This window comes from Scleropages formosus, chromosome 1, assembly GCF_900964775.1.
Source record: "Scleropages formosus chromosome 1, fSclFor1.1, whole genome shotgun sequence".
In the NCBI taxonomy this organism is placed as follows: Eukaryota; Metazoa; Chordata; class Actinopteri; order Osteoglossiformes; family Osteoglossidae; genus Scleropages; species Scleropages formosus.
Window position 1 is genome coordinate 33344477 of NC_041806.1, and position 27496 is coordinate 33371972.

General features: G+C 41.5%; 2 protein-coding genes across 8 annotated transcripts in view; both read left to right on the forward strand.

Moving 5' to 3' along the window:
- The first annotated feature begins 15243 nt into the window (after positions 1-15243).
- On the forward strand, positions 15244-23697 carry LOC108923995 (protein GREB1-like). Of its 4 annotated transcripts, none has more exons than XM_018735085.2 (7): positions 15244-15456; positions 18989-19219; positions 19693-19800; positions 20199-20375; positions 21460-21642; positions 22539-22664; positions 22842-23697. In XM_018735085.2, exons 2-7 carry the CDS (start codon positions 19024-19026, stop codon positions 22922-22924), a joined length of 873 nt encoding a protein of 290 aa, XP_018590601.2. In that variant the 5' UTR covers positions 15244-15456; positions 18989-19023; the 3' UTR covers positions 22925-23697. The 4 variants fall into 4 exon arrangements, with proteins under 4 accessions (XP_018590601.2, XP_018590602.2, XP_018590603.2 ...); XM_018735086.2 differs by lacking the exon at positions 15244-15456 and adding an exon at positions 18763-18766; XM_018735087.2 differs by lacking the exon at positions 15244-15456 and adding an exon at positions 18843-18861.
- Positions 23698-25565: 1868 nt separating this feature from the next.
- Positions 25566-27496, forward strand: part of LOC108924091 (phosphatidate phosphatase LPIN1-like) — a 34031-nt gene continuing 32100 nt past the window's right edge. For 3 of the 4 annotated variants that reach the window (XM_018735242.2, XM_018735243.2, XM_018735244.2), the window contains exon 1: positions 25566-25810. In XM_018735242.2, coding sequence (XP_018590758.1) covers positions 25742-25810 — 69 coding nt within the window. In that variant the 5' untranslated portion in view covers positions 25566-25741. The remainder of the gene's footprint in view (positions 25811-27496) is intronic. The other variant, XM_018735248.2, reaches the window with a different exon arrangement.

The following is a 27496-nucleotide window of genomic DNA, read 5'->3' on the forward strand; positions in this document are numbered from 1 at the left end:
CATAGCATTTTTAAAAAAATGAAATCATAAAGCTTGATCAGTTGAGCTGTTGAGAACGTCCTTCCAAGACCTTAGTCTGACTGACAGTGTAAAGCACCGTTCATTAAAATAGCGTTACGGGGCTGCTGGTTACAATTCCCAGCCTGTCATGTGTACCTGGTGCCGTCAAGGACACGCCATTGACACGGTTTCCCAAGCCGAGAGTCGCGTGGCTGCAGGCCAGAGAGCTGCTATGAGCAGATTCCTGTGTTTGTGGAAATTAAAAGTGACAGCTTGCTCTCATTTTTCCAGCATTGCGTGGCGAGTTCACAAGTGTCAGAATACGGCCATAAAAAAAATGACAACAATTTGGCTTTTGTTTTCCCCGATGCCTAGAAGAAAATAAACTTTTTCATTAAAGCTCAGTGAAAAATAAGAAACTTTCTGTTATCCTTGACAGTAGACTTGTGGGATTTAAATCGCTGTTCCTGGCCCTTTTTTGTGAAAGATAGTAAGACCACCTCATTCTTCAAATACTTCTGGAAGGGTGAAACAAAATGGTAGGGAATTCCAGAAGGAGATAAAAGAAAGTCAAGAAAAGAAAAAAGAGCTATAAAGAGGTTAATGCACTTAAAACCTGATAAAGTTTGAACTGAATTACAAGAGAAAGAAAAAAACAGGTTGAAGATATCATTCTTGGGTGAGGGAATTATGGCCCCTAGAGATCAACTCTGAGTGTTAACTTCAAGTTTCACCTGACAAATATGTTTTATGAAAACCTATTGAAATGTATTTTCTTTTCTACATGTTTGAAGAGAGCTCTATTTGGATTCACATCCCTTTTGCATCAGTAAAAGAAATTTACAGTTAAAGTTTTTACCGCGGTTTCCATCGGTACCGCCAGCACTATGCACCACCTCTTTCGATTCAGCATATATTCAAGAGCTGTAGCACTCATAACTAGGGAGTCATTGGAGTACTGCCACAACAGCTTATGTTATATAACATATAACATATGGACGTAGCAGCAGGGTGGTACAGCGGCACAGCAAGAAGCCCTGCTGTCTCACAGCGCCTGGGTGGTGCAAGAGGGCATGGGGTCGATCCCTGCTAAGTCTGTGTGGAGTTTGCATGTTCTCCCCATGTCTCCGTGGGTTTCTTTCAAGTGCTCTGGTTTCCTCCCACACTCCAAAGACATGCTGTTCTGGTTCCCCCATAGTGTGCAAGTGACAGAGAGAGTGTGTTTCACTGATGTATGGATGAGTGACCCACTGTAAGTAGTGTATCTAGCAGTGTAAGTCACCGCAGTGAATAAGGTGTGTCGGCTGATAACACTACATAGAGTTCATTGGAAGTCACTTTGGAGAAAAGCGTCTGCTATGTAAATAAATGTAAATGTGACATATACTGAAACATAACATCGTGGCTCAATATATTACATCCATTCCACACAACAGGGTTAATTCATTTTATGAAATCATCCTGCTAACCAGATTCCCATTGTGAGGTCATCAAATTACCAATACTTCATGCAGAACAAATAATTGCTACCCAGAAAAACATTAATTAATGAAAAAAAATTATAATAGCAAAACCAAATGTGTCTTTATGCATGAGAAAGATAAACCACATATCTGTGTACTGTGAGCAACTAATGTATGAGGGTCGATGATTTTCATGTGATCGCGAGATGAAGGCTTTATTTGGCTGCTATAAGGTCATTCATCTTAAAAAGAAAAGTTATTGCAAATGACTGAAGATAAAAACGTGTGTGCTATTCAGTGTCAGCTGGGGACTGTTTCACCCCTTAAACATGTGCAACACTGGAGGAGTTTTACAAACTGGGGAAGTGGGTTGAATCAAGAAATTCCCACACTCCTGCAATTAAAATCAAATAATGTGGAAATGTTTAAAAATATAATTCATAACTGGATAACTTGTAGTACAAGGACTGAATACAATGCACTCTTGCAATTACAGGTGGACTTTTGTCAGAGTCACCAGTGTCCAAACAAGCCCTCGCGTGGTTGTAGGGCCATTGTAATCGGTAGCTGGACCAATGGCCCCCCTTGTGACCCATCGAGACCAGGACCGCTCCTCTAAAGGGTAGGCCAAGGTCAAAGTTTCGACATCAAAAATTGATGTCGCGTGTGTTACACAACGTAGGAGCGCGGTGACAAAGCCTGTGGCTCTGGCCACACGTCGCCAGCAATGAGTGCAATGGACCTTCGCTACATATGTAGTCCTTTAGTATTATTCCCAAACACATGGCTGAGCTGCAAATAGAGAGACAAGGGAGGTAAGAGAGCTTCAGCAAAGGAGCAAGGCCAGCCGAAGGGGAAGCCACATAGGGACACGGAGCACCTGTTAGGGACCAGGGTAAAAGTACACACACACCACCATAGTGTATGCAGATACATAATAATAAAAACACAGATTAGTAGCGAGATGCGTGTTCTGTGTTGTGATAATTCAGTTTAACATCTATTCATACCTCCATCTACCAATTTATCATTAATAACCACTTGTCTAATGCATGGTAGCAGTAGCTTGGAGTCCATCCTGGAAGTATAGTGTGTGAACCAGGGCACACACACTGGGGCACCAGTCTATCACGTTAATCATTCACACATTCGCACACCAGTGCTATTTAGAGTCACCAATTCACCTAAAACAGATGACTGCAGGAGGAGAGAAAACGCAGGGAAAACATCCAAAATCCCAACAGACTAAGGGAGATTCGAACCCGAGTTCTAACCCATATCAAATAACATGTACATTTACAGTATTCATTTAGCGGACGCTTCTCTAGAAAGCGATGTACGTCTCATAAAAAACACAACGTAATAAATGCTATACTAACAGTGCATTTACATTTATTCATTGAGCTGATGTTTTTTTTTTTCCAAAGCAACTTACAATTACGTGCCCATTTATACAGCTGGGTAATTTTACTGGAGCAATTTAGAGTAAATACCTCACTCCAGGGTACTGCAGCTAGAGGGGGGATTCAAACCTGTAACCTTTCGGATGCAAAGGCACCAGCGCCAACCACTACGCCACCAGCTGTACCGTTCAACCTCATTCTAATTCACATCAAATTCTAACCCATAGAAAATCACAGTTACTGTGGCTCTTTGTCTTTCCATTACAAAAATGAGATAAAAGGCTGTATGCACAAAAAACTTTCTGTTGACCATCTTAATATAACTCTGCATTATAAGGTGAGAAAGAAAAGCCGAGCAAGTTGCACTGACGCCGGGATTAATCCTCTGCTTGAGTGATAAATGTCAGAGTTGAACGCCGTCTGTCTGAGCCCCACCGCTGCAATAAATGACGCACGCAGATGAGCCACACTTCCCTGCTTCTGACACTAAATTAAAAATTAACTCAGTTCAAATGCCATTAAATAAATTTCACCACCATTTTCATATCAGAAGTCAGCAGACAAACGGTGGCAACGGAATTAATCTGAGAAATGTATTGGGTTAATATTGTCTTAAACTGAGGGTCATGGGGTTCAGCAGTGTTTCATTGCATCTTGCTATTGTCTAATGCTAATAATCTGTCATTTTCTCATTCTGAAATTTGCAAAACTATTTTCTTTTCAATTTCCAATTAAAATGCTTCCTTAACTCTTGAAACGTTAGTTAAGAAATTAAGACAGGATTAGAATAAGTACTGAATATTTAGCTGTATAATTACTGTATAATTAGATTGTATAACTGTGTAAAAAATGTAATTAGGCCAAGAGAGTGCATTGGGAATTAGTGGGAATGAAAATGAATATATGCTGTTGCTTAACATGACATGAGCATGAGAACATTTTAATAATACAGTACAAAGCTGTTTTGTCACTGGCCGTGATGTTCATAAGGCTGCACAAGGATAAATGTAGAATTCTAAACAGTGCGTTAAAGACTGTGTGACCTATTTAAATGTCACTGAATTCCATATCAATAATAAAAATGGAGCAGTTTTTTCCACAAGTATTTGAATTTTTTTTATTGACAGGTATGTTACATATGACAAAATGCTTTCAGTACAAATATAAACAATAATAAATGAAGCGTACTTGTAAGTGCTCGATAAATATAACAAACACGTACACGTTTAACGGTTTTTAATAATGCGTTTAACAATGGAAAGCTTTTATGCAGCTAGTTGTGTTATGTAAATTGGTTCATATGGTGGAACATGACAAATGGGCCGTACTCTAGTATCACATTTCTGAGTCCAAATCTCTCCTGTTGATGTGACACACTTTTCGTATTGACCTGCGAGATGCACGTCACCTTGGAGAAAAGTGTCTGCTAAATGAATAAATTTAAATATAAATGTAAACGAACCGGGGGGGTGTGGTGGGGCAGCGGGCTTGCCTGACTCCTGCTCTCTGGTGGGTCTGGGGTTCGAGTCCTGCTTGAAGTGTCTTGTGATGGACTGGCATCCCGTCCTGGGTGTGTCCCCTTGCGCCCTGTGTTGTTGGGTTAGACTCTGGCTCACCGTGATCCTCCTTGGTACAAGCAGTTTCTGACAGTATAAGTGAACCGAAGAAAACTAGTATTTTTCTATTGACCTTTAAGTGCAAAAAGATCATAGTTCAATTTATAGAGTTGCATAGGCAGAAGTTTCACTAATTGTAGAAAAAAAATAGTTGCTCCTTTTTTTTTTCCGAGCTCGGTGTAGAAAGTTGCCTCATTAAATCACAGCAATAAACCCCCACATCTTACAGTTTACTGCAAAATCTAATTAAAACTAAAAAGGGAGTCAGCTTTGATTAATAGCTTCTTTATTATTTTCCCATATTATGTTCATCACCCTTTTATTGTTTTGTTAATTATAATGCCCCCTTTAAATTATGACATCAAGTTTCTAAAAGACAATCGACTTTCTTGAGTTTATAAAAGGCAATCAAACATTTTCTTAAGTAAATATGATCGAGCACCACGGCATAGATATACTGTAGCCAAACACTGAAATAAAAATAAAGAAAATCCTAAGCTACTTAACCATTATGTACCAAATTACATTTATTCACTTAGCTGATGCTTTCTCTCTGAAGCAAAATGCAATGATTATTAACCGGGGGGTGGTGGTGCAGCGGGCTTGGCCAGGGCCTGCTCTCTGGTGGGTTTGGGGTTCGAGTCCTGCTTGGGGTGCCTTGTGATGGACTGGCATTAGGTCCTGGGTGTGTCCCCTCCCTTCCTGCCCTGCCGAGTTAGGCCCTGCATGTATTAACTAGTATTTAGTTGACACCTTCACCAAAGGAGCCTTACAATGGTGGGTACACCACCCTAAACTTTCTACAGCCAGTCACCAATCTATACACACACACACATATATATATACATATATATATATATATATATATGTGTACACACACACATTTAGATTCCCCAGTTTGCCCAAAACACATCCTTGGACTGTGGGAGGACACTGCACAAAAACATGGGAAAAGCATGCAAACAACACACAGACATTTGGGCTCAAATCCATGTCCAGTTGGTCCATTCAGAAGATGTAAGGCACCAGCACCACCCGCTGCACCAACATGCCACCCCATTTATTATTCATCCATTCCACTGATTGCAAGGTGACAGCTGTAGCCATTTAGGTGCCTGCTGGTTCTGTAAAGTCTCTATTTCCATGAGCGCAAGAAATAAACTTTTCTGCGTTACGCCACCTGTGCCTGTGGTGTGATACACCTTCCACTGTGATGTGATTTGTTGAACTCGTGTTACCGGTCTCGAAGAAGCTCCTCTTCGACGGTCCTCCTTGTCCTTCCCAGTGGATTATCTGACAGGTTACAGTTAGTTCTGCGTGTCAAGCTGTTGCCGTACGCTGCCCTTAAATGTCCTGAATGAGGGATAGCTTTTGTTTATGATTACGCACAACACCACCTTCACCCCAACACAGTACTTAACTCCCACTCACTCTCAGTGTATAAAACTCTCGCTCTCAGTGTTTGCCTTGCAAGCGAAGCGAAAAAGGGCCAGCTGGGGCCAGCTGGACCCGAGAGCCTCAAAGCGGTGCCGGTAACCTTGCATGATGATGTGTGGCCAGCACCCGGGACCCCTGCGCTACTGCGATTCCTCAACTGAGTGGGCCTCTAGTGATGGATCACGGTGGGGGGGCTGACGGTGCCATTACTCACTGACATGAGGCTCGGGCCGATGCCTGTCCCCCGACGGACACCTCTGCCAGCCGGGCCGGGTCTTCTGGGACCTGTGACGGGCAATTCTGCACACCAGCAAATACGGCAAAGTTTTGCAGCTACCTTCATTTGTAGGACATTCGCTTCTCCCCCCGTCTCGTTTGCTCTCCTTCTCTCTGTTTAGTAGGTACCTTTATATACTGCAAATGAGTTTTACCAATTGAAACATGCAAGACCAAGCAGGCTCTCATTTACAACGAAGCAATGCCTGAAAACCAGGGGCCGGGATATTGTGAATATAGCCGAAACTATTGGTCACTGTTGGGCCCAACACAATTAGAGCTCTTGTAACTTTGCTCAGTTAATGGAAATGTCCATCATAACTTGTACCTGTCTTTCACAGAGTTTGCTTTTGTGCGTTGAACTGCTGTCTCGTGTTTACAGCGTATGTCATTATTTATTTTTTTTTATTTTTATTTTCTTATTTCTTCTTTTTCCTATTTATTCTTTTTTCCTGTTTTCTAATATCCTTATGTGTTGTCCTGTTTTGTAATATGTTACTGCAAGGCAAATTTCATTGAATCTGACTATAAATTTCAGGGTAGCATAGTGGCGTGGTGGCATGGTGGCACAGTGGCACGGTGGCATGGTGGCACAGTGGCACAGTGGATTGGACTGGGTTCTGCTCTCCGGTAGGTCTGGGGTTTGAATCCCACTTGGGATGTCTTTTGATGGACTGGTGTCTCGTCCTGGGTGTGTCCCCTCCCCTTCCAGCCTTATACCCTGTGTTGCCAGGTTAGACTCCAGTTCCCCCGACCCCCATATGGGACAAGCGGTTCAGACAGTGTGTATATGTATGTATAAATTTCAGTTGTTTCATATTGCAAACACATTTAATTTGTTTTTGGTTAACTGTGACACTTACATAGCTGTAGGCACACCTCATATTTAAAGAATTGAGCAATCAGAGAAATCCACTCCATGCATCCCTTTTGATACGTCATGCCTTTTACTGAAAGGCTGCTGAGTCTGCTTACCTGAGTCAGGTGTTTGCGGAATATATAATCGAGTGCGACTGGTTTTTTCATCAGCTTGTTGACGTCGGCAGTAACAGATGATGGTTGTCACATGTATTAACAGATCTATGTTGGTTCTCACGGAGGTGATCGCAGTCCCCGTCTGAGGAAGCCCTTTCCTCCCTGTCAATGTTCCTCTTCCCTCCAGGGTCCCCTTGATGGTTCTAGAGAAGAAACCTGTGTGAGATATCCAAGCCCTCCTGCGCTTGCCAACCCTGCCCCTTAGAAAACACAAATGACAGGAGATGACAGAGGGAGCTGGACAATGTGTGAAACCTACAGGGAATATGATGGGACAGAGCCAGCAAACAACACAAAGGAGCTCCATTTCAGCTGATCCCTCACTGACCAGCACCCTGTAACATGTCTGAGAAGGTGACACCTAGCTTTAGGCTCTTGGCTCAGTCGAAGGCAGTGATGCGACTGCTTCAATGGGCTTTCCCTCCCGTATGCCTCACATGGACATTCATGCTGACCGCGCAAGGTGCTTTCAGGTAGCCTCAAATGCCAAAAATCAAACAGGATATTCCACCTAATATTTTAATATAAGACAATAATGGTTCATGCTGCTGTTCTTCATCTATCGCAATTGCACATAATGCATAGAGAAAACTGATAACAGATGTTTCTTCATTAGATTTTATTCAAAAACTGCTGGGCTGTAGGAAATGAAAACAGTGAATGATGTGCCATAATTTGAAGTTAAGCAGATGATTACCATTAAATGAGTCTCTTAATCAGTCTTAAGTAGAATTATGGAAACATTCGTATTTCACTTTGTCTTCATTAATTTCATCAAAAACACTTTGACTTCAATCTATGATATTTAGGAAAGGATTACTGTTGCTTTAAACACTTTAAATAGTATCAAAAATGATACATTTAGGAATGTAATAGAAATTTAATTGAATTAACTTAAATTTATTCTACAGTCACCCATTCAGGGTGTAACCCCCCCCCCCCCCAGCCTTATGCGCAGTGATTCCAAGATAGGCTCCAAACAACTACAAGCCTTGCAAGCAGTTAGTGAAGATTGATTCATTCATTAATTAATCTACAATTATTGCTGAAAATATTGGCACCTCTGCACAAAATAGTGCAACATTTCTTCCAGAAAGCTGCTGAAATTAAAACACCTTTGAAATCCACGTTTGTGTGTTTTTAGTTTTCAGTGGGCCAAAATTTTTAAAAAAAAAAGAAAAAAACTGAATAATTTACTAATTCTGGAAAAATTCCTAAAATGGCTCAGACAATATTGCTGACAGCTACAACAAGCAGTTAGAAAAAAATTATATTTTAAGCAGGCAATTCCCCTTTACTTTGGATTTGCATTCACCTGTAATTGGATGCAGGTGCCTGCAATACAAAGAATGCTCATTCAGTTTAAACTGAGAAAAATACTCTTTTCCTGCTTTGTGGCACTGTGTGTACCATGTGAGCATGGAGAAAAGAAAACCAAAGAATTGTTTGAGGAGACCAAACACAAGATTATACTGAAACACGGAAAGTCTCAAAGCTACAAGTCCTCCTTGATTTTCCTGTTTGCACCATACGTAATTTTATCAGGAAGTTCAAGGCTCATGACACCGTATCCAATCTCCCTGGATGTGGTCACAAGACAAAGCTGGATTGAAGACTGCAGAGAAGGATTGTTCAAATGGTGCTGAAAGGACCTTGATCAACTGCCACAACAATTCAAGTTGACCTTCAGACACAAGATATGACAGCTTCAACTCGCACTCTCCATCGCCAGCTCAACAAAAGGGGGTTATATTCGGGAAACCCAATAGGCCCTCGCTCCTGAGAGACAGTCATAAGAAAGCCAGACTGCAATTTGCCAAAAAAAAACCTGGACGTACCATAGTCCTTTTTGGAGAATATTCTGTAGACAGACTAACCTAAATTAGAGTAAAGCACACCATCTCTATGTTTCCAAAAAACCAAAAGAATACCTTATCTACAGTAAAACATGGAGAAGGTTCATTGATATTGTGAGGTTCCTTTGCTACCTCTGGCCTTGAACATGTATATGGAATCATGAAATTAGGAGAATACCAAGGCATTTTGGAACTTCAGGAATGTTCAAGACAAAACACTGGAGTGTTCTGAAGCAGTGACCGGCAATCCCGAATCCAAATCTACATCCAGTTGAAAACTTGTGGAGAGATCTGAAAATGGAAGAGTTTTTCATGTGTTTGGATTTTGAGATGAAACTGGAACACCAAAAGTACACCTGTGTGAACGTGAGGACTCCACACATTTAGCACAAGAGCCAGATTCAAAGATCCACAGCCCGCAGTCTGTAGGACAGAAAACCTCCCTGCTGACCTTCCAAACCACCATTAAACAGTGTAGTGGCTCCACAGTGTGAATACTATCTCTGCTGGAAATGGATTGTCTCCAGAAAATAATAACTGATATTTGAATTTTTAAAGTGAGAAGATTGCGAAAGGACATACAATGTCTTACTAAAGGAGGTCTAGACTGCTGCAGAAGTTACAGAAATATTACAGACTGTGGGGGGAAAACATTACTACATAATTAAGGGTGCAAAACAACCAGATTATCTCTCAGCATGGAGGTAAAGTCATGTCCTCTGAAGGTATCCAAGGGCCTCCAGCTAGTATCCTCACACCAGAGATTTACCTGATGATCAGAGCTTATTGGAAGCTGCTGAAATCAGTTACTGAGGACTAGCTTGCAAATTTGACATGTTTAAGAACTGTAAATTGAATTCATGCAAATGATACAGCAAAAATCGACATTTGCTAGACTTCTGTAGCCTGGGTGTTTGGGGAAGCACCTGTACGGCTTCCGTATTTTTAAAGTGGTTAAACAAAGTAATTGCCCTGACAGTAAATAGGAATTTAATTAAGACACCAAAGATGAGTGGGATAAGGGAATCAATAGGAAATGTTCAGTTTTAAGGGCTATTGGTTTTGTGGGGCTGCAGTCTGATGCATCACTGCTGAGGGATGCACACAAAGCTGAGGCCTCTTCATTATCCCTTTCAGACAGCTTTCCTGACCTTTGTGGCACCTCACCAAAATGAAGTATTATGAAAATGTGTTGCTCTTTGAACAGCTAACAGAGATGCTTCTTTAATGTTTTTTTTTTTGTTTACTTTAGCCCAAATAAGCTCAATTATCCCAAAGGCCAAAATATTTTGCTGCGTGGAAAAGTGGAAATGCAAACTCTGCTGCTAAATCTTTTGAGATTTAGATCAGATTTTGCAGGTACATTGATACACATGTATATTTTCTGGCATAGGGCAGTGAGTATGAAATTCAGCAATAGAAATATGTTTGCAATAAAACTGTACATTTCAAAATATAAAATGAGTGCATATGCACATTCTCTGAGATGTGACAGTCTGAACAATAGTGAACTATGCAGAGTATAAATCTATGCTAGACTGAGGTGAAGTTGTCATTATTGTGTATAATTCTTTAGTCTGAGAATTTGTATTTTACATGTGTACATCTTCAGTGTGGGGGTAGGGTGGCGAGGCGGGTTCAGCCGGTGCCTGCTGTGTGGCGGGTCTGAGGCTCAAGCCCTGCTTGGGGTGTCTTGCGACGGAGTGGCCCGGCACCCTGTGCTGCCGGGCAAGGCCCCAGCTTGCCACGACCCCGCTTGGGACAAGTGATGGATGGATGGATGGATGTTATATCTTGAGTACCTGATTTAATATTACCTGATCATTTAAACTCCTTGTAAGAAGGTCAAACACAAGCAAATGACAATTTTTGGAGATATTCTGGATACAAACACACACACTTTCAGAACTGCTTGTCCCATACAGGGTCGCGGGGAACCGGAGCCTACCCGGTAACACACGGCATAAGGCCGGAGGGGGAGGGGACACACCCAGGACAGGACACCAGTCCGTCACAAGGCACCCCAAGCAGGACTTGAACCCCAGACCCACCAGAGAGCAGGACTGTGGTCCAACCCACTGCACCACCGCACCACCGCACCACCCTGGATACAAACAATTATATTTAAACAATCTGTACATCACAATGCTCATGGAAATCCTGAAACAGCCTTGAAATGTTCACTGGAGGGAAGGTTACATTTCATGGTAAAGGGCCCCACCTTATGGTCATAAAGGAAGGCAGGCTGGCTCAGTACAGCTACTGTTATTCATTCTAACCAGATTGTTATAAGTAATTACATTTGAATAATAATCAATGTAAAGCATAACATCTGCAGTCCTGAGAAATGGAAAAAAGATGGGCAGTGAACCACGGGCTTCCTGCCAGTTATAAAAATTGTTGTTCTTTGGATTTTCCACTAACAGCAAAGCAATGCCATACTAAACCAGAGGTCTGTGATAGCAGTTCTCATGGGTGAGTGCTTTCACCTTATGGCTTGGCCTCCTCATGTTATTCACAGCACAGATTCTACTGTAAATTAGCAACAACCAAGCAGCCAATGAACCTTTCATTCTTAGAAATTTGAATGAAACTTGAATCAATGGGGAAAATCTGGTCTCAAATTGATGAGGAATGTGGCTACTGAGCAAAATGATCACATCCTTTCTAAACTCCCCTCATGAGCAAGCTGCTACATTGAATAGCATATTTTGGTCAGGTAATAGAACGGACCTTCCTGTTGTGTGCCTTAACTGTAGTGACAATGGCTTGGATTAAGGAAAGGGGTCCTCCTCTCAAGGAATTCTAACGACCTTGCAGTACAGTTGCCCTTCATCTCCCAGTAAGATCTGTCTATAAAAAGGATGCCGTCTGAATGTCTTTGCAGAGTCTTGATCAAGTTCACGGTGCTATTCCTGCCTTCTCCAAATCGCTCTATTGTCACTATCTCAGCAGATCTCAGGGGTCTTAATACTAGTCCCAAGTACTGTACTTCATTAGTCGCCTGAAATGTTATTTTGCGCTTTAAAAATTACACTGTTACTGTGCTTGGATTTCTCCTTACCTTCTGGGTTTATGTCACTGTACTGAGGTGTCCTTCCAGACAAGAACTCGGTGACATGGGGCCAGCAAATACATGCATACTTTGTTTGTGAACCTCACTGATGATACCATGAGACTATTTAATCGGCTGCGAATGTGTGAGTCTGCGGTAAAGCTCCGTATCTGCCGTGATGCTGTGAATCAGCTTTCAAGATGAGACTCAGGGCTACAGCTCCACCTTCTGCTCAGGAATTCCATTCCACGCCTGGATTCTTCCGCAATCGCACGTCTCCGTGTCCCTCCTTCTCACAAGGAGACACACTTTAAACCAAATCATCCCATTTTTTCGCTCATCTCCACGAAAGGCCACCCACCACTGCAGGAATTAATATCATCAAGGATGACATTTCTACCCACAATGCCAGGGGCAGGCTTTGATACTCTATTTTATTTCTGAAGGTTAAACTTAGATAATCTGCCTCAGGGCCATTAATTAACTGCTTGTTAAATACTCTTTTGGTAATAAAATGATTAAAATTTTATTGCTACTCAAATGAAGCTCTTTTTAAATGGATTTAATGACTTTGCTCAGATTCCCTACTGTACTTTGTGCCGTGATACAGTTGTACTGGTGAGTAAGCATGTCGGTTTTATGTTGCATTTTTACTGTTCGCAGAACTGCACTGGGGCTCTTTCAAACTACATTTTTTGGTGATTATTATAAGTTACAGAAAAATTCTGTATCTGACATATCTACAAATGCAAGCACAGGAAACAACAGAAAGTAGTATATGGTGAGCTGAACCTTCTAAGAAGGTTCTCAGGAGGAGAATAAGAGCCATGTGTTACACCCAGAAATGTCTCACACACTGGAGTTGATTTTCAGGTCTCAATTTATATTTATTAATTTAGCTGACACTTCTCCAAAGCAACTTATAATGCTAGTCTACCTACAATTATTTACCCAGCTGGGTATTGTTACCAGAGTAATTTTTAGGATAAGTACCTTGCTCAAGGGTACTATAGCTAGAAGGGGAATCAAACCTAGCACTTTTCAGTCCAAAAGCAATAGCATTAACCACTGTGCTACCCCTTAGCTCCCTTTCTCTTGGCTGCAAGATTAAAAACATCAGTTAAACACAAATTCAGAATCCACTGCTGTAAACCAAAAAGGCCGACCTGCATGAGCAGATTGTTTGGGTGTTTGGTGAAACACTGACTGGAAGGGTGATCTGAAGGCGAAAAGGTTTTGGTTTTGTTCACTGCTACCACCCCGAAAGCAGGTTGGTTTGGTGGTTTTGGTTTAAAATAATTTTTTTTCTTTTTTTCCCCAAAGTCCTGCTGTCTCTTACATAGCCTTATTGTGTGGAGGAAGAGATACTGCATTATATGAGGTAATAGAATAAAGTCTTACAGCAAATCTTCAGTTTACTCGAATTTTATCTGATGTTTCTAATAGAACCTAACCAGTAAATAAAAAGAGAGTAGGCTATATCTTTAAGCTTTTAATGATTTTCAAGTAGTGGCTGAATTCACAGACAATTCCAAGTCATGAACCAACTTCCGGTTCCGAGTTGCATTCATAAGTTCATGTACAAATGAAGTATTTTTTTAAATTATCCCATTGACAAGAAGAGTGTGTCTGACTAAAAACAAGGTATATTTTAACAAAAATTTAAGCAATGTATAAGTGCGTTACTTAAATCTGTATCAATAAATAAAGTTAAAAACATGAAAGAACTGTCATTGGTTTGTCCAGGAAGTAATTAAGTTTCCTCCCAAATGACTGGATAACTTCTTCTCAGTAATGTCGACTGGGGCCAAAACCAGGGTGATGAGGTGCTGCCTATCAGACAAGCTGTGTGTCATGAAGGAACTTTCTTACATTTTATTTCGGGGTAGCAGTGAATAAGATCAAGCACTTACAATGTCAGGATAGATGCGTGAAGTCCCATGATGGGCACTACTGTAGTACCCTTATGCAAGGTACCAATAACAATATACTGGTAAGATGGCAATTTGCTTAAAACAAAGTTTTATTGATTGGGTAAATAATAAAATAATGTTCATATTATACAGATATAGGGTGCGTGGTGGTGCAGCGGGTTTGGCCGGGTCCTGCTCTCTGGTCGGTCTGAGGTTCGAGTCTTGCCTGGGGTGCCTTGCAATGGTGTGGCATCCTGTCCTCAGTGTGTCCCTTCCCCCTCCAGCCTTGTGCCCTGTGTTGCTGGGTTAGGTTCCGGTTCACCGGGAAAAGCGGTTTAACCTATCAGCTTCAAGTTATCTTTATAAAACGCATCATTGCTGTAAAATTTTAAGATTGAAATGATTATTGTCTGTGTTTTGGGTGAAGTTCAAGTTTTGAGTTCTCAGCGTGAGCACCACGTTTTTTTCCACTCCATTGTGATTTATGAGGCACATTTTGTACAGAATGTTCAAACCTAAATGCCAGTACTGCACAGTACGTCTGCTTGTTTTAAGAAGGAAGCTTCCCATGGACAAAGTGTTAGTCCACATGTACAAGAAGGGTGTATTCACTGCAAATATATCTAGCTTTTATAACAATATGAGAAAACAAAAGTTAAGCTTCCTTTTTGGTTTCTCAATAAAGTGACAGAGACTCTAGAGATTCTAAACTGAAATGTACTGACTCAGGATCATCCATGTTAATCCAAAAATGACATGAAATTACTGCATAAATTAGATAGATAGACTTTACTAATCTAGAAGGAAACAGTGTAAATAAGACAACATATTGTAGAATCTGTACTGTACAATAAAACTCTGGAAAGATATTGTTGTATGGGGTGGCAAAGCTGATTCTGTTTTGTTTTTGCTTCAAATCTCAAAATACCACATAGGATGCCCATATACAGTTTAGTCACCTACTGTGGTTATGATCTTGTTTTGCCATATATTAGATGGAAAACCTCTTTTTTGCCCTCTCTTCTCATAGTTTCCACAGCAACACTGATTCTGAAGCCAAAAACAGTCTCGTTTTTGCGGGTTTCCGGATGGTAAGTAGTACGGAAGTAGTAAGGTTCTTGTCTGCTTTGCTCAGGGTTAGGCCTGCTGTTTGTTCAGAGTGCTTTACACGTCACTGGACTCGGAACAGAACATTCTGCCTCTTCAGATGCTACGTGATACCGAACACCATGTGGTGAGCAATAAAAAAAAAAGACAGTTTTTTGCCATTGAACAGCATCACTGTTAACAGGCCACAGGCAGGAACCAGACATATTTAGATGGAAGAGTAGGAATTCAGCTGTGGAAAACAGCACGTTGTGGTGGGGAGCACAGCACAGACAGAATGACAGTGACAAGACAGGTGAGAAGATAGAGAATGTGAACAAGGGACAAAAAATATTTTAAAATATAAAGTACCCAATATACAAAAATAGTCACTAGATACAAATGCAAGGGAGTGTGAGTAAGAGATATGATGTGATAAATAGTTATAAATATAAATAGCATTATGTATTGCACTGGTTTACTCTCTAGGGGAGAGATTTAGGTGTTCATGAGGTAGATGGCCTGAGGAAAGAAACTTTTCTTATGCCTGGCTGTCCTGGTGCTCGGTGCTCTGTAGCGCCGGCCAGATGGCAAAGGTTCGAAGAGGAAGTGGCCTGGATGTGAGGGGTCTAGAATGATTTTGCTAGCCCTTTTACTGACTCTGGACGAGTGCAGTTCTTGGAGAGCTGGGGGGGGGGGGTGTGCCGATGATTCTTCCAGCAGTCCGAACTATCCGCCGTAGTCTTATGATGTCTGATTTCGTAGCTGAGCCGAACCAGACAGTTATAGAGGTGCAGAGGACGGACTCAATGACTGCGGAGTAGAATTGCATCAGTAGCTCCTGTGGCAGGTTGAACTTCCTCAGCTGGCGAAGGAAGTACAACCTCTGCTGGGCCTTCTTCACAATGGAGTCTATGTGGGGCAACTAGTTACTTAACTAGTTGCCTGACCATATTCCTCACTTCTTTACGTGTTTAATTCATTGCAACGGCCTCACGATTAAAAATGTTTAAATGAAACGTTTCAGAATGGTCTTTCCAATGGTATTTCAGAATCAGAACGAGCTTTATTGCCAAGTATGTTCACACATACAAGGAATTTGTCTTGGTGACAGAAACTTCCACAGCACAATGACAGTGGAGACAGATGAGAAGATAGAATGTGTGAATGAAGGATAAAAAAAAAAAATATAGAAAAAATATTCAGTGTATCAGTGTATCCGAAGTTTAACAGACAAACTCGACTGCACTGTGAAATCTGTGTGAAACAGAATCATGCTGAAGGTAAATTTTATATTTCAGAAAATAAAAATAAAATCTGACAGACAACCGAGCAGACGTTTTATTTCATACATCCTTCTAGTCAAAAATATAATTCGAAGAGTAATATTTCAGATCTGAAAAAATGAAAATAGACAAGCCTCTTTGCGTTGAACAAGATCATGTTCATCATGACATGTATGTTTTTTAGGTTTGAAGCCTAATTCAACGAGAAATGATATATTTGTATCATAAAAAAAATTTCATTAATAAAGCGCCACATTGCAGAAACGGGAAATTAAAATAACTACATCATGTGATCTTCATAAAACTATTTATCACAGAATAAGACTGAAGAGTGCTCGGTTCACGAACTGCAGACAGACACACACACACATCCGATCCTCGAGAGCGACGCGTGTCCGTCACTACGCGGCGAACAATGCGTCAGTACGGCTTTCTTCGGCGATCAGGCTGTCCTGACATTCACTTCGGTTCCCTGCCAATTCGTACCGAGCTCGCTGCGAGAAATCGCCACTTCCTGATACAACACATTCCCAAAACTCAAAAGATGAACCTCGGGTGGCTACGCGACTGAGACGGCGAAGCGACGGATGAGCCGACACGAAACACCTGCGCGTACCCGCGATACATCTACTGTGAACCAATCGCTATGTTCCGCGAGACAGGCGGGAACGTTCTGTCTCGCGCACAGCCGAGATGTCTTGGCGCCAGCGGTTTGCTTTACTGCGCATGATCGCTGTGCGGTCGCTGTGTTTCGGGATGTTCTCGTACAGCTGGTTGGGTAATGCGCTTGTGTAGCTATTACCTTGATACATGGCATCAAGTGTTGAGGACGTTTTGTATGTAACAGATGGCTTCGTACCGTGGCGCGCAGCGCTCTGGGGTGAAAAATGACGCACAGGCGGCGCTTATAATAAACGTTTTTGTAGAACAGCGGTACACAAGGAAGCAACGTTCTTTTTTTTCCCTACGGATCAGAACGAATAACCAACCTACCCAAAGGTATCCGGCTCCACACACTGTCCACATTGACAGAAACTAATATCTCTTTCTCTAGTCATCATTTGTGCTAATTAAAATCTTTATTCAATAAATAAATCCTAAAAAATTCCAATGCCAAAAATGAAATTAAATAAAACCAAATAATACAGAAGAAAAACTCACCCAAAAAACTCCTTTGCTCGCGAACCTACACCTCAGACTAAACTGTTCAGTTTGCCAAGACATCGCTTGTTACCCCCTGCTCCAAAACACGGTCACCCCTTTATTTTACCCGTAAGTCCCCACAGTGGTTGCACACTTCATTCACATTTTTCCCATAATGCAACTATTTATAATAAACAGGTTTCCCGCTCAAACTCGCGCTAACGCGGGTCGTTACAATGCTTTGTATTAGCATAACAACGCTGCTGTGTGGCTACTTTCTAGACACGGAGGGGATACTTCTGAGGAAAATGTTCCTACAAGAACAGTGTAACGTTGATATTAGACCATCTGGAGACGTCCCCACAAAACAAAATGCAAAGAGTTAACATTAGGCCAAGCTAAGAATGGATTAAAATATTCAAAAATTGAAATTAGGGCAATGGCTTATCCAGCATTAATTAAGGATAGATTTTTGGCAACAAGTGTGGTTTTGATACATAAATTGCAAGAAAAATAGATAGTTGCTCCAAGGTCCATTGTCTGTCTGAGTGTTCAGTCTATATTTTAAAACTGAAAGCATTTTTGTGGGGTTTGGAAAATAAATCAATTATTTCACTAATGACATACTGATTTTTCTCATAGGAAAAACAGCAGCCTTTTTGGCTTCTCTCAGTGTAAGAATGGTGTATACAGATAAAGATACAAAGTTGCATAGGACCTGGGTTGTGTGAAGGATGTGGGTTCGATCCCTGCTTTTAGTCTGTATGGAGTTTGCTTGTTTTCCGGGGCTGCGTGGGTTTCTTCTGGGTGCTCTGGTTTCCTCTCACAGTCCAAAGACATGCTTTTCAGATGGATTGGTGACTCTAAAATCACTCATTGTGTGTGTGTGTGTGTGTGTGTGTGTGTGTGTGTGTGTGTATGTGTGTGTGTGTGTGTGTGTTTCACTGGTATGTGGAAGAGTGATTCATTGTAAGTAGTGTAACCAGCAATGTAAGTCACCTTGGATGAATAAGGTTTGGGCTGATAACACTACACAGTGTTTATTGGAAGTCTCTTCGGAGAAAAGTGTCTGTTAAATGAGTAAATGTAAAGACATTTTTGTTGAAGTAGGTGGGACATTTCTGCTGATGGACAAGAAGCACAGGCCTATCGGTGGCAGAAATATCTCAGTGACACTCACTGATGACCGCTGATCATGTAAGACGCCTGTAAGTTTTGGAATAAGTAAAAAGTGTATTTACAGGTTAAATCAATTTTAGAGGCAACTGTGTGAATCTGCCACTCATGATTTGGTAAGGGGCCTGATCCCTCCCCTCCCCTTATTACCTCAACTCCACCTCTCCACATGCCACTCTTTCTCACATCTTCTCAGAAGCACTGATATGCTCTTTGTGATCATTTTTCGTCTTGTACTTCCAGCTCACAAGTGCCGTCAGCAACTGAGCCATGGCACAATGAAAAAGGGATACCTTGCTGTAACACCTCTGAAGGAGATGGGAAACTCAAACGTGGGGCAGCCGAGAGCAAGACGACTCAAAGAGGCTCTGCACAGCTCCATCGAGGCAAGCCTCCGCTCCGACGCCGAGGTGCCCAGTTCAGTCTTCACCCAGCTGTACTTGGAGGCTGAACAGCTGCAGCAGACACAGGAAGGTTAGAAGGTCTTTCCAATAATGTCTGTTCATAAAGTAACATATTACTGTGGTATAAGTGTTAACTACATATTCATCTTTTGATAGTCCCAGGATAAGGAATATGGCATTCTGAGTATCCATATTTTTGGTGTAAAACTTGGCATGTTTGATTTTTGGACGTTTCTGATTTTGTGATCACATTCATTGGTTAAATTTTTAGGCAGTCATTTTATCAGCTGGTCAAAGTTAGTGAGCAGTATATCACACTTATCGATGCTGTAACAATAACAAGTATCTGGAGCATGTTGTCCTCCTGGCATTTGATCCCACGACACGATACACCAGCTTGTTCAATGTGATTTCTGTCCAGTTTTTGTTGCGATAGCTATGTCTTGAGTATTATACAGTTTCAGCTTGCGTGTGTTTGTCTCCTTTCTCTGAAATGTAGTAACATGGAGAAATACAATTAAAGACATTTGTTTATCCTTGCAGGCAGAGCTGAAAAGGAGGACGATGACGAAGAGAAATACTCTGAGCCTAGCAGTGCCACCATCCCATGCCAACTGAGGCCTCATGTAGAAGAGCATTGCAGATTAGATGGTAAGGCAGCATCTAAGAATGACTTCCCATCACTGATCAAGAAACATCTGAACCCTCCTTTTCTCTCTTATCTTTTGTAGAAACACAAAATCATTTATTTGAACCATAGTAGCCCACCTGGGCTTCCACAACAATGCTAAAGTTGTGGATTAAAAAAGATTCAAGTGTCAGAAGGGCTCCTCCTGCAACACCCTTCAATAAAGCAGTTAATGTGGATTGTTCCACTGAAAAATGTGCACCTGTTTAAGTAGGAATCATTATACTTTACTTTGGGGGAAAGAATCTGTTGAGCAACAAAGTAATAACAGCTGACGAATCAGGCCTAAACTACAATATGTTAAACCCAAGCAACATCTGGTGTCACTCTTCCAGACTGCACACATCTGGATTTCTTGCAGGTTTCTGCCAGTCAGGAAAAGACCTGCGCCTGGAGTCCATTGGCAACACCATACTGGAAGTTCCTCCTGGATTTATCCTGGTGGGAGCCACATCCCCCAGATTGCCAGATAACATTCTGGTCTGTGCTGTCGACCACATGTTCCTTCCAGACTCGACTGGGCAGAATTCACTTTTAGGTGATGATAGCACCTTGGACTCTCTCAGTATGCTTCTTTGGCCCTTTGGTATTCTCTCAGTGTAACTGTGACATCTACATTCCTCTACATTCATGCCTATAGTTACATTTACACTCACATTCATCCATTTAGCAGACTCTTCTGAATAGATACAGTAAGCAAATTAAAATAAAAATAATACAGCATTACTCTACACAGTACCTGTACAAGTGGCGCAGCGGGATTGATCAGGTCCTGCTCTCTGGTGAGTCTGGGGTTTGAGTCCCACTTGGGGTGCCTTGTGATGGATTGGTGTCCCATCCTGGCCTTGTGCCCTGTGTTGCTGGGTTAGGCTCAGGCTTGCCGCAACCCTGCCTGCAACAAGAAGCTTCAAACTGTGTGTGTGTGTGCCTGTACATCAGAGTACCAATATGGTACCAAATCAAAAGCTCCTCCTAAAGACTTGTTACATACTAAAATTTAAAAAAAAAAAATAGATAAAGAGATGTGAAAAATGCAGTTAGAGTATATTAAGTGCTCAGATGGTTGCACAACAGGCATGTATGCAGTACTGCTGGGTTAACCACTAAGACACAGGACTTGACTTGCATCTGGAGTAAAATGTTGCCTGAAGAGGTGGGTTCTCAGTGTTTTCTTCAGTTGACAAATGGAAGGGATTTCCTTATAGATTTGGCAGAAAGAGAGAGCAGTGCTTCCTCACAGCGTTCTCTTATTGCAATTACCAAGCGGATAAAAGGCCACTGCTGGGGTAGAGGAGATGGTGTGCTTGGCGGGTGTGTGAGTAAGGTCGGGACATGGCTGGGGCAGGGTATCCTGACCTGCTTGTCAGACATGCTTGATCGTGGAGCTCAGAGTCTGTAGTGTCACTTTCTCCCTGTTCTGAGAGAAGTCAGCTGGAGAACCATAAACAAAAAAAATTCTCCATGATCTTACCAGTAGAGATTATAATCAATGAATTTTTTCATCACCGTTTATATAAGCCTCCTATAATTGCACCCGACAAGTATCTCTGCTGTATAATATCAGGATATCTGTTTGACTTGTGCACTCATGTGTATTTCCAATGCCCGCTTGTAACCCCCAGGTTTCCTGGGGAACTGTGTAGGATGTGGAAAGAAGGGGTTCCGGTATTTCACAGAGTTCTCCGAACACATCAACCTGAAGACTGGCTTTCAGCCAAAGAAGCAGACATATTTACAGTACTACCTCCTGAGGGACAGCCATGGGAGGTTGGTCAGGGGCCCTGCAATCTGCTGGGAGTCAAGAGGTAGGAGAGAGGATCCATTCTCAGTCATATTTGGTAACGTTGCTCAGCTTTCTTCTGGGATGAATACTTGTCACACATGGCAGCTTAATGTGATAATAATATTACAATATTAATCATCCATCAATGAAAGGTTGTTTCACATTTTGAATTTCATATTTTTTTATCTATCACATCTAGATGAACACACATTCAGAAAATCAGATTTAATTGTCTTTTTTGCGTATGCTGCACAGGATGCACAACATACTTGGAAATTTTTCTCTCTCACTCACTCACTTGCCTAGGTCAGCTAGAGCCTAACCCGGAAGCACAGGTTTGAAGGTTAATCAAGGATGCCAGCCCATTTGTAGGGTAGCCACACACATTCAGTCACATGTACACACAATAAGGGAAATTTAGAATTAGAAATTAATCTAAAACATATGCCTTTGACCTGTGGAAGGAAACAGGAACACCAAGAGAAAATCCAAGCAAACACCACACAGAGTAAACAAGATTTGAACTTTCACCAGGACAACACTGGTGCTGTGAGGTAGCAGCACAACCAGCTTGTGTCACCATGCAACTCCTAAAATTTTCTTTTTTTGTCTGTAATTAATACAGTAGTGTGTAAAAATTCTGCCCAGCCCACTTGATGGGTTATCCATATCCCAGAACACATAATGTAGATTGTAGGCTACAGCAAGATTTTGTTGTTACTTTGTAAGAATCTGTACAATGTTTGAAAGAAGGACCTAGAAAGTCCAAAAGTTCAGAAAAAAACTTTACTTTGGCTTCAGGCAATGTCTCCTGTTTATATGTGGTAAGTTTTTCTGCTACTGTTTGAATGAAACTCAAGAGTGTACTTTTATTAAATACGTTAAAATAATGTAACTCTTGCTCTGTTTCTGAGATAGAAGCAAAGGTTCAGTCTTCACAGTGTGTGTCCCATCCCATGAGCAGAGAAACAGAACACCTGTCTTCTCAGAAGCCATCACAGCAGCTCAGCCACATGTCCCCCAGCCCTGGTGAATCCACCAGTGGTAAGCTCTGTCTCACCAATGTCATTGCAACTCCATCTTTACTATCCTCTATGTTCATCGCCTTTAACTTGGCATTTGCCCTGTTGGCATTTGCCTTTCTGCATTTTCGCTTAAAATTAAATGGACTTAAATTGGCATGCTTTTGGTACAGTAATAATGTAGGCTATTCCTTTTAAGGTACTCAAATGCATACCAGACCTCCTAAGAAAAGGCACAAGGAATGGCCTGCTGAAGGTCCTGGGACCGCTGATCCTCAATAAAGACTGCTTTCTCTGCCAGTGTTGATCAGATGAAAAAAAACAATGGGTGTTTTCACTTTTACTTTACTTTTTCTGTTTCTGAAGGTGACATCTAGGTGAACATATTCTAACTAAGGAGAATCTCATTTGTGTACAAGCTTATTTGCGCTTTATTCTGCAAAGCTTTTGTGTTTTATGACGTGTACTTGTATGAGAAACCTCTTCATGGAACCAAATGACTATTAGATGTAATTTGTTTGTCCGTTTGATCGGGGACTGGAGTCCTTGCTGCTGCAAGGGAAGTCCATGATAGTGCCTGATCAATTGGACACACTAACACTATGCCTGCTTTAATGGCTATAGTCAACAACTATGTCTAGTTGTTCAGTTTAATACATGGAAATCACTGATTTTATAGATACGTGAATGTTATGAATTCTAAATATTGTATGATTTTGTGATGAGTATCCAATACCACAGTATTGTATAGTATTAAGATCTTTGTTGATGTTTTGTGTTCCAGTCATTTGTCTACTTTTATTACAGCAAAAAAAATGTACAGTAATTTTCTGGAGCTACAATTTCAGTATGCCTCTTCAGTTTTGCAAACCATAAGTCCATGTAATGGTTGCTACTATAGTAAAGAGAGAAAAAACCCAGAAACTTTATTATTTTTCACTCCTTCTGTGGTGACTGTATACTTCAGACCCTAAGAGACCTGCTTTAATGAAGTGCTCATCTTTTAATTGATCATTTTTAGATTTTTATATTTAAGAATACACACACATTTTCAGAACCGCTTGTCCCTTACGGGGTCACGGGGAACCGGAGCCTACCCGGCAACACAGGGCATAAGGCTGGAGAGAGGGAGGGGACACACCCAGGACGGGATGCCAGTCCGTCACAAGGCACCCCAAGCGGGACTCGAACCCCAGACCCACCAGAGAGCAGGACTGCAGTCCAACCCACTGCGCCACCGCGCCCCCCTATTTAAGAATATTTTATATAAACACTGTTATTCTCTTCATCTATACTATAGTAGCTACATTTCCTTCAGTTACATACATGAACAGTATTTTATTATACATAACATTTAATTTTAAGAGAACTGTAGTTTCAACACTCAGGGTGAAATTCATACTGGAAGTTGGAAAAATAATTATCAGTTGATGCTAATTTGCAATGTCTGTCTGGAAAGGGTTAATGGTGTTCATTAAACCTGTAGTAAAGCAACTGAGGATACAGTATGTACTGTATATCTGTCAAGCTTGACATCATCATCCTAAACTTAATTATTACACCACTAGAGGACGCTGGAGTTTTATTTGTCCAAATGGTTATTGATCGTGAAGTGTGAGAAAATTTAGCTGGAACTCAGTTTAAGGACTATTCTTTGGATGCCCAAGCAATTATTTCACACAGTGTCCAACTCGCTGTATGTACATTGATGATGACAGCACTTAGTTTACAGTCCAAACACTAGGGATGGAAGCAAGGATATTAGCGTTCTTTTACAGTCCTACCATAAGATGAGGATCATATGTCAACTCTTTTCATCTTCATAGTTCTTATGGCATATAAATGGTAGCAAATCACTACCAGAATTAAATACGCATGCTATCTGAAACCACTTATCCCAAGTGGTGTTGCAGTGAACCGGAGCCTAACCCAGCAACACAGGGTGCAAAGCTGGAGGAGAGGGGGACACATCCCATACAGGACGCCAGTCCACCGCAGGGCACCCCAAGAAGGACTTGAACCCGAGACTCACCAGAGAGCAAAACCTAGCCAAGCCTGCTGTGCCACCGCATCCCCCCAGGATTAAATGATTGAATTAGATCATTTTTAGGATGTATGATTTGTAGTGCAAAGAAAGGGCATGAAATTTGTTATACCATATTAAGATTCAAATCATGGAGATAGGTAAGAAGGATCACCTCACAGTTAACTATATCCGTCTTGATGTCATGTGAACATGTTGTTTCTGAATTCCACACAGCGGCATGTGAACATGGCTCACTGTCTGCCAGTGGTCTAGTGAGTGAGAAGTAAACCTGGAGTACTTCAATTTACCTTTACTTTAAGAATTGCTTTTCTGTTTTCTCAAGGCTGTGCTCTTGTACAGCATAAGCAGATGAACTTTAACTTAGACCCCAAAAATCCAGATACATACATGTATACACCATCTAAAACCACTTGTCCCACACAGGGTCGCGGGGAGCCAGAGCGTAACCCAGCAACACCAGGCATAAGGCTGGAGGGGACACACCCAGGACAGGACACCAGTCCATCATAAGGCACCCCAAGCGGGACTTGAACCCCAGACCCACTGGAGAGCAGGACCAAGTCAAACCCACTGCACCACTGCGCCCCCTGACATCCAGATACTGAGAAATAATTAATCATGGTAAATTGAATAATGAATCCAGATTCCTCAAAGCATAGGATGTAAGGCGAGGGGAGTGCTCAGCGTACGCAAGGATATTGGTCTTCTTTCCGTTGAGTCACACTGCATGTGTCTGTGTGTGCGATTGCGTATGTCACAGTGTTTAGCAGCCGCAGCTCCAGGGGCGTGACCTCATCGAGATGTCTGAGGAGTCAGCAGCCTTGAGGACGGAGTCCAGCTCCTGTCCCTCTCGGATTTCTACTTCTGCCGTTCCAAGAAAACAACAGGTTCAAATGAGCAGGAAAAAGCTCAGGCGCTCAGTAGAGAGTCTTTGCCGCCTTGACTGCCGCACGGTCATTCCTTATTCTGCTGGACTGAAGAAAATTTGACAGAAACAGAGGCAAAAAATAAAACACAGAGAGAGTGTTCTGGCCCAAACACATGATGGAACCATGATATCAGTAGATCGCTTGGAAGAATTCCGAGATGATAGGAATCCCATTGAGTCAACCTGGTCCTGGGTATGTGGCTGCACTGGCTTGCTACTCTGCAGGGGATGGACGCATTGCATGCCTGCCTGTGTGTGTTGGAGAGGGCGGGTGTTGAGGGTGCTGGGCCTCCTCAGCTGTGGAGGGGAGTTTAAGAGGGTCAAAGCATGACTACAACATGGAGGTGGCCATCGCTTGGGTAAAAGATCTTGCAGTCAGAAAGACTGTGTATAGATTAGTCTCTTGGTATGTGGCAACTTATAGTCATCCAGAAATGTCCCTAACATTTTGTGAAACAAAATGCAGCAAACCTCCGAGTCTATTAGCAAGTGTGAATATTTGTGCTCGGTGATTTTTTTTTTTGGAGTGTTTCAGCTAGGCTGGGGCTTCCTGGGAAAACCTGTATGTAAAAATGGTCTGTCGTTGGGCAGTGGCTAAGTAATAGGGTCAAGTGTTTTATAATGCCTGTAAAACGATCTGACGAGGCTGCTGGACTGTGATGGGGGGGGGGGATCAGGTGTCCCTTATTGAGGATCAGGGGTCTTCTAGAGCACTACATGTACTTGGGGCTAAAATTAACTGCAGAAATGAAACGCACGAAAAGCATTGCAATAGCTGCTAAATAACAAGTTGCAGTAAACAGGGACTGAGCATCAAGGGTGAAGATACAGTTAAGTAACCCGTAATGTGTCAGCTCAAACATACATATTCACAGTCACATGATAGTTCTTATTTATTTCTTATTGATTAGCAGCAGCAGCAACAGTGGGTCACAGCAACATAGAAAACCCAGAGAGATTATGAATACATCCACATATGTAAGCAAGGGTTTAAAAAATTGTAATATTTCAAAAGTGTGATCAAGTCCCATTGTCTAAGTCTACTATCCATAAAGGTGCTCAGAGATTGTACGAGTTGCCATACGGCTCAAATGCTAACTTTTTCCACTGAAAGAAAATCCATATCCATATACTTTGTTCCATAGGTAACTTACCTTATAGACCACAAAAGCAAAATATTACTACTGAATTAAGGTAAAAGAAGTAAAGGTCACGCAGGTCGTTATATGTTTACAATGCACTTTTGAGTAGATTGATTTTCCATTTAATTTAAGAATATTTAAACTTACTTAAAACCTCCTACTTGTAAATATATGGGCATCCCAGGGAACAAATTATATGGAAACTCAAATAATTTTTTAAATGAAACTATTATGTAACCCAAGTAATAGAGTCAGTCATATTATCAAAGAGAACATGAACTGGAACACACGACCCAGTGAAGTAGAAAGGAGAGAGATTATAACCTAAACCCAAAGTAAAGCTTTAAAGAAACTCTCTGATAGCAAACCAACAAACTACTGACCCTAAACATCCCTAGCTGCACCTTCACATCAGAACTCATAAATAAAATAAAAAGTATTACCCTCCAAATAAGTAAAAAGCAAAGAAAAAGACAGTAGAAACATAAAAACCTAAACTTGAAAAGAAAAAGAACATAAAGAAATTTATTTCTCCCATATACATCTATTGTAGGGTTGGCTGGTAGAACAGTGGTTAGAGCTGTTGCCTTTGGATCCAAAGATCACAGATTTGAACCCCACCTCTGGCTGTAGTACCTTTGAGCAAGGTAATTACCCTCAACTGTTCCAGCAAAATTACCCAGCTGTATAAATGAGTAAAAAACTGTAAGTAACTTACCATTGTAAGTTGCTTTGGA

Bases quoted from the DNA above. Each gene is read 5' to 3' on its own strand.
- LOC108923995 (XM_018735084.2), top strand. From the start codon at position 18,952: ATGCTCTTTGTGATCATTTTTCGTCTTGTACTTCCAGCTCACAAGTGC. The intron at 19,801-20,198 runs GTAAGGCAGCAT...GATTTCTTGCAG, and splicing joins AGAGCATTGCAGATTAGATG to GTTTCTGCCAGTCAGGAAAA. The intron at 20,376-21,459 runs GTGATGATAGCA...TGTAACCCCCAG, and splicing joins TGGGCAGAATTCACTTTTAG to GTTTCCTGGGGAACTGTGTA.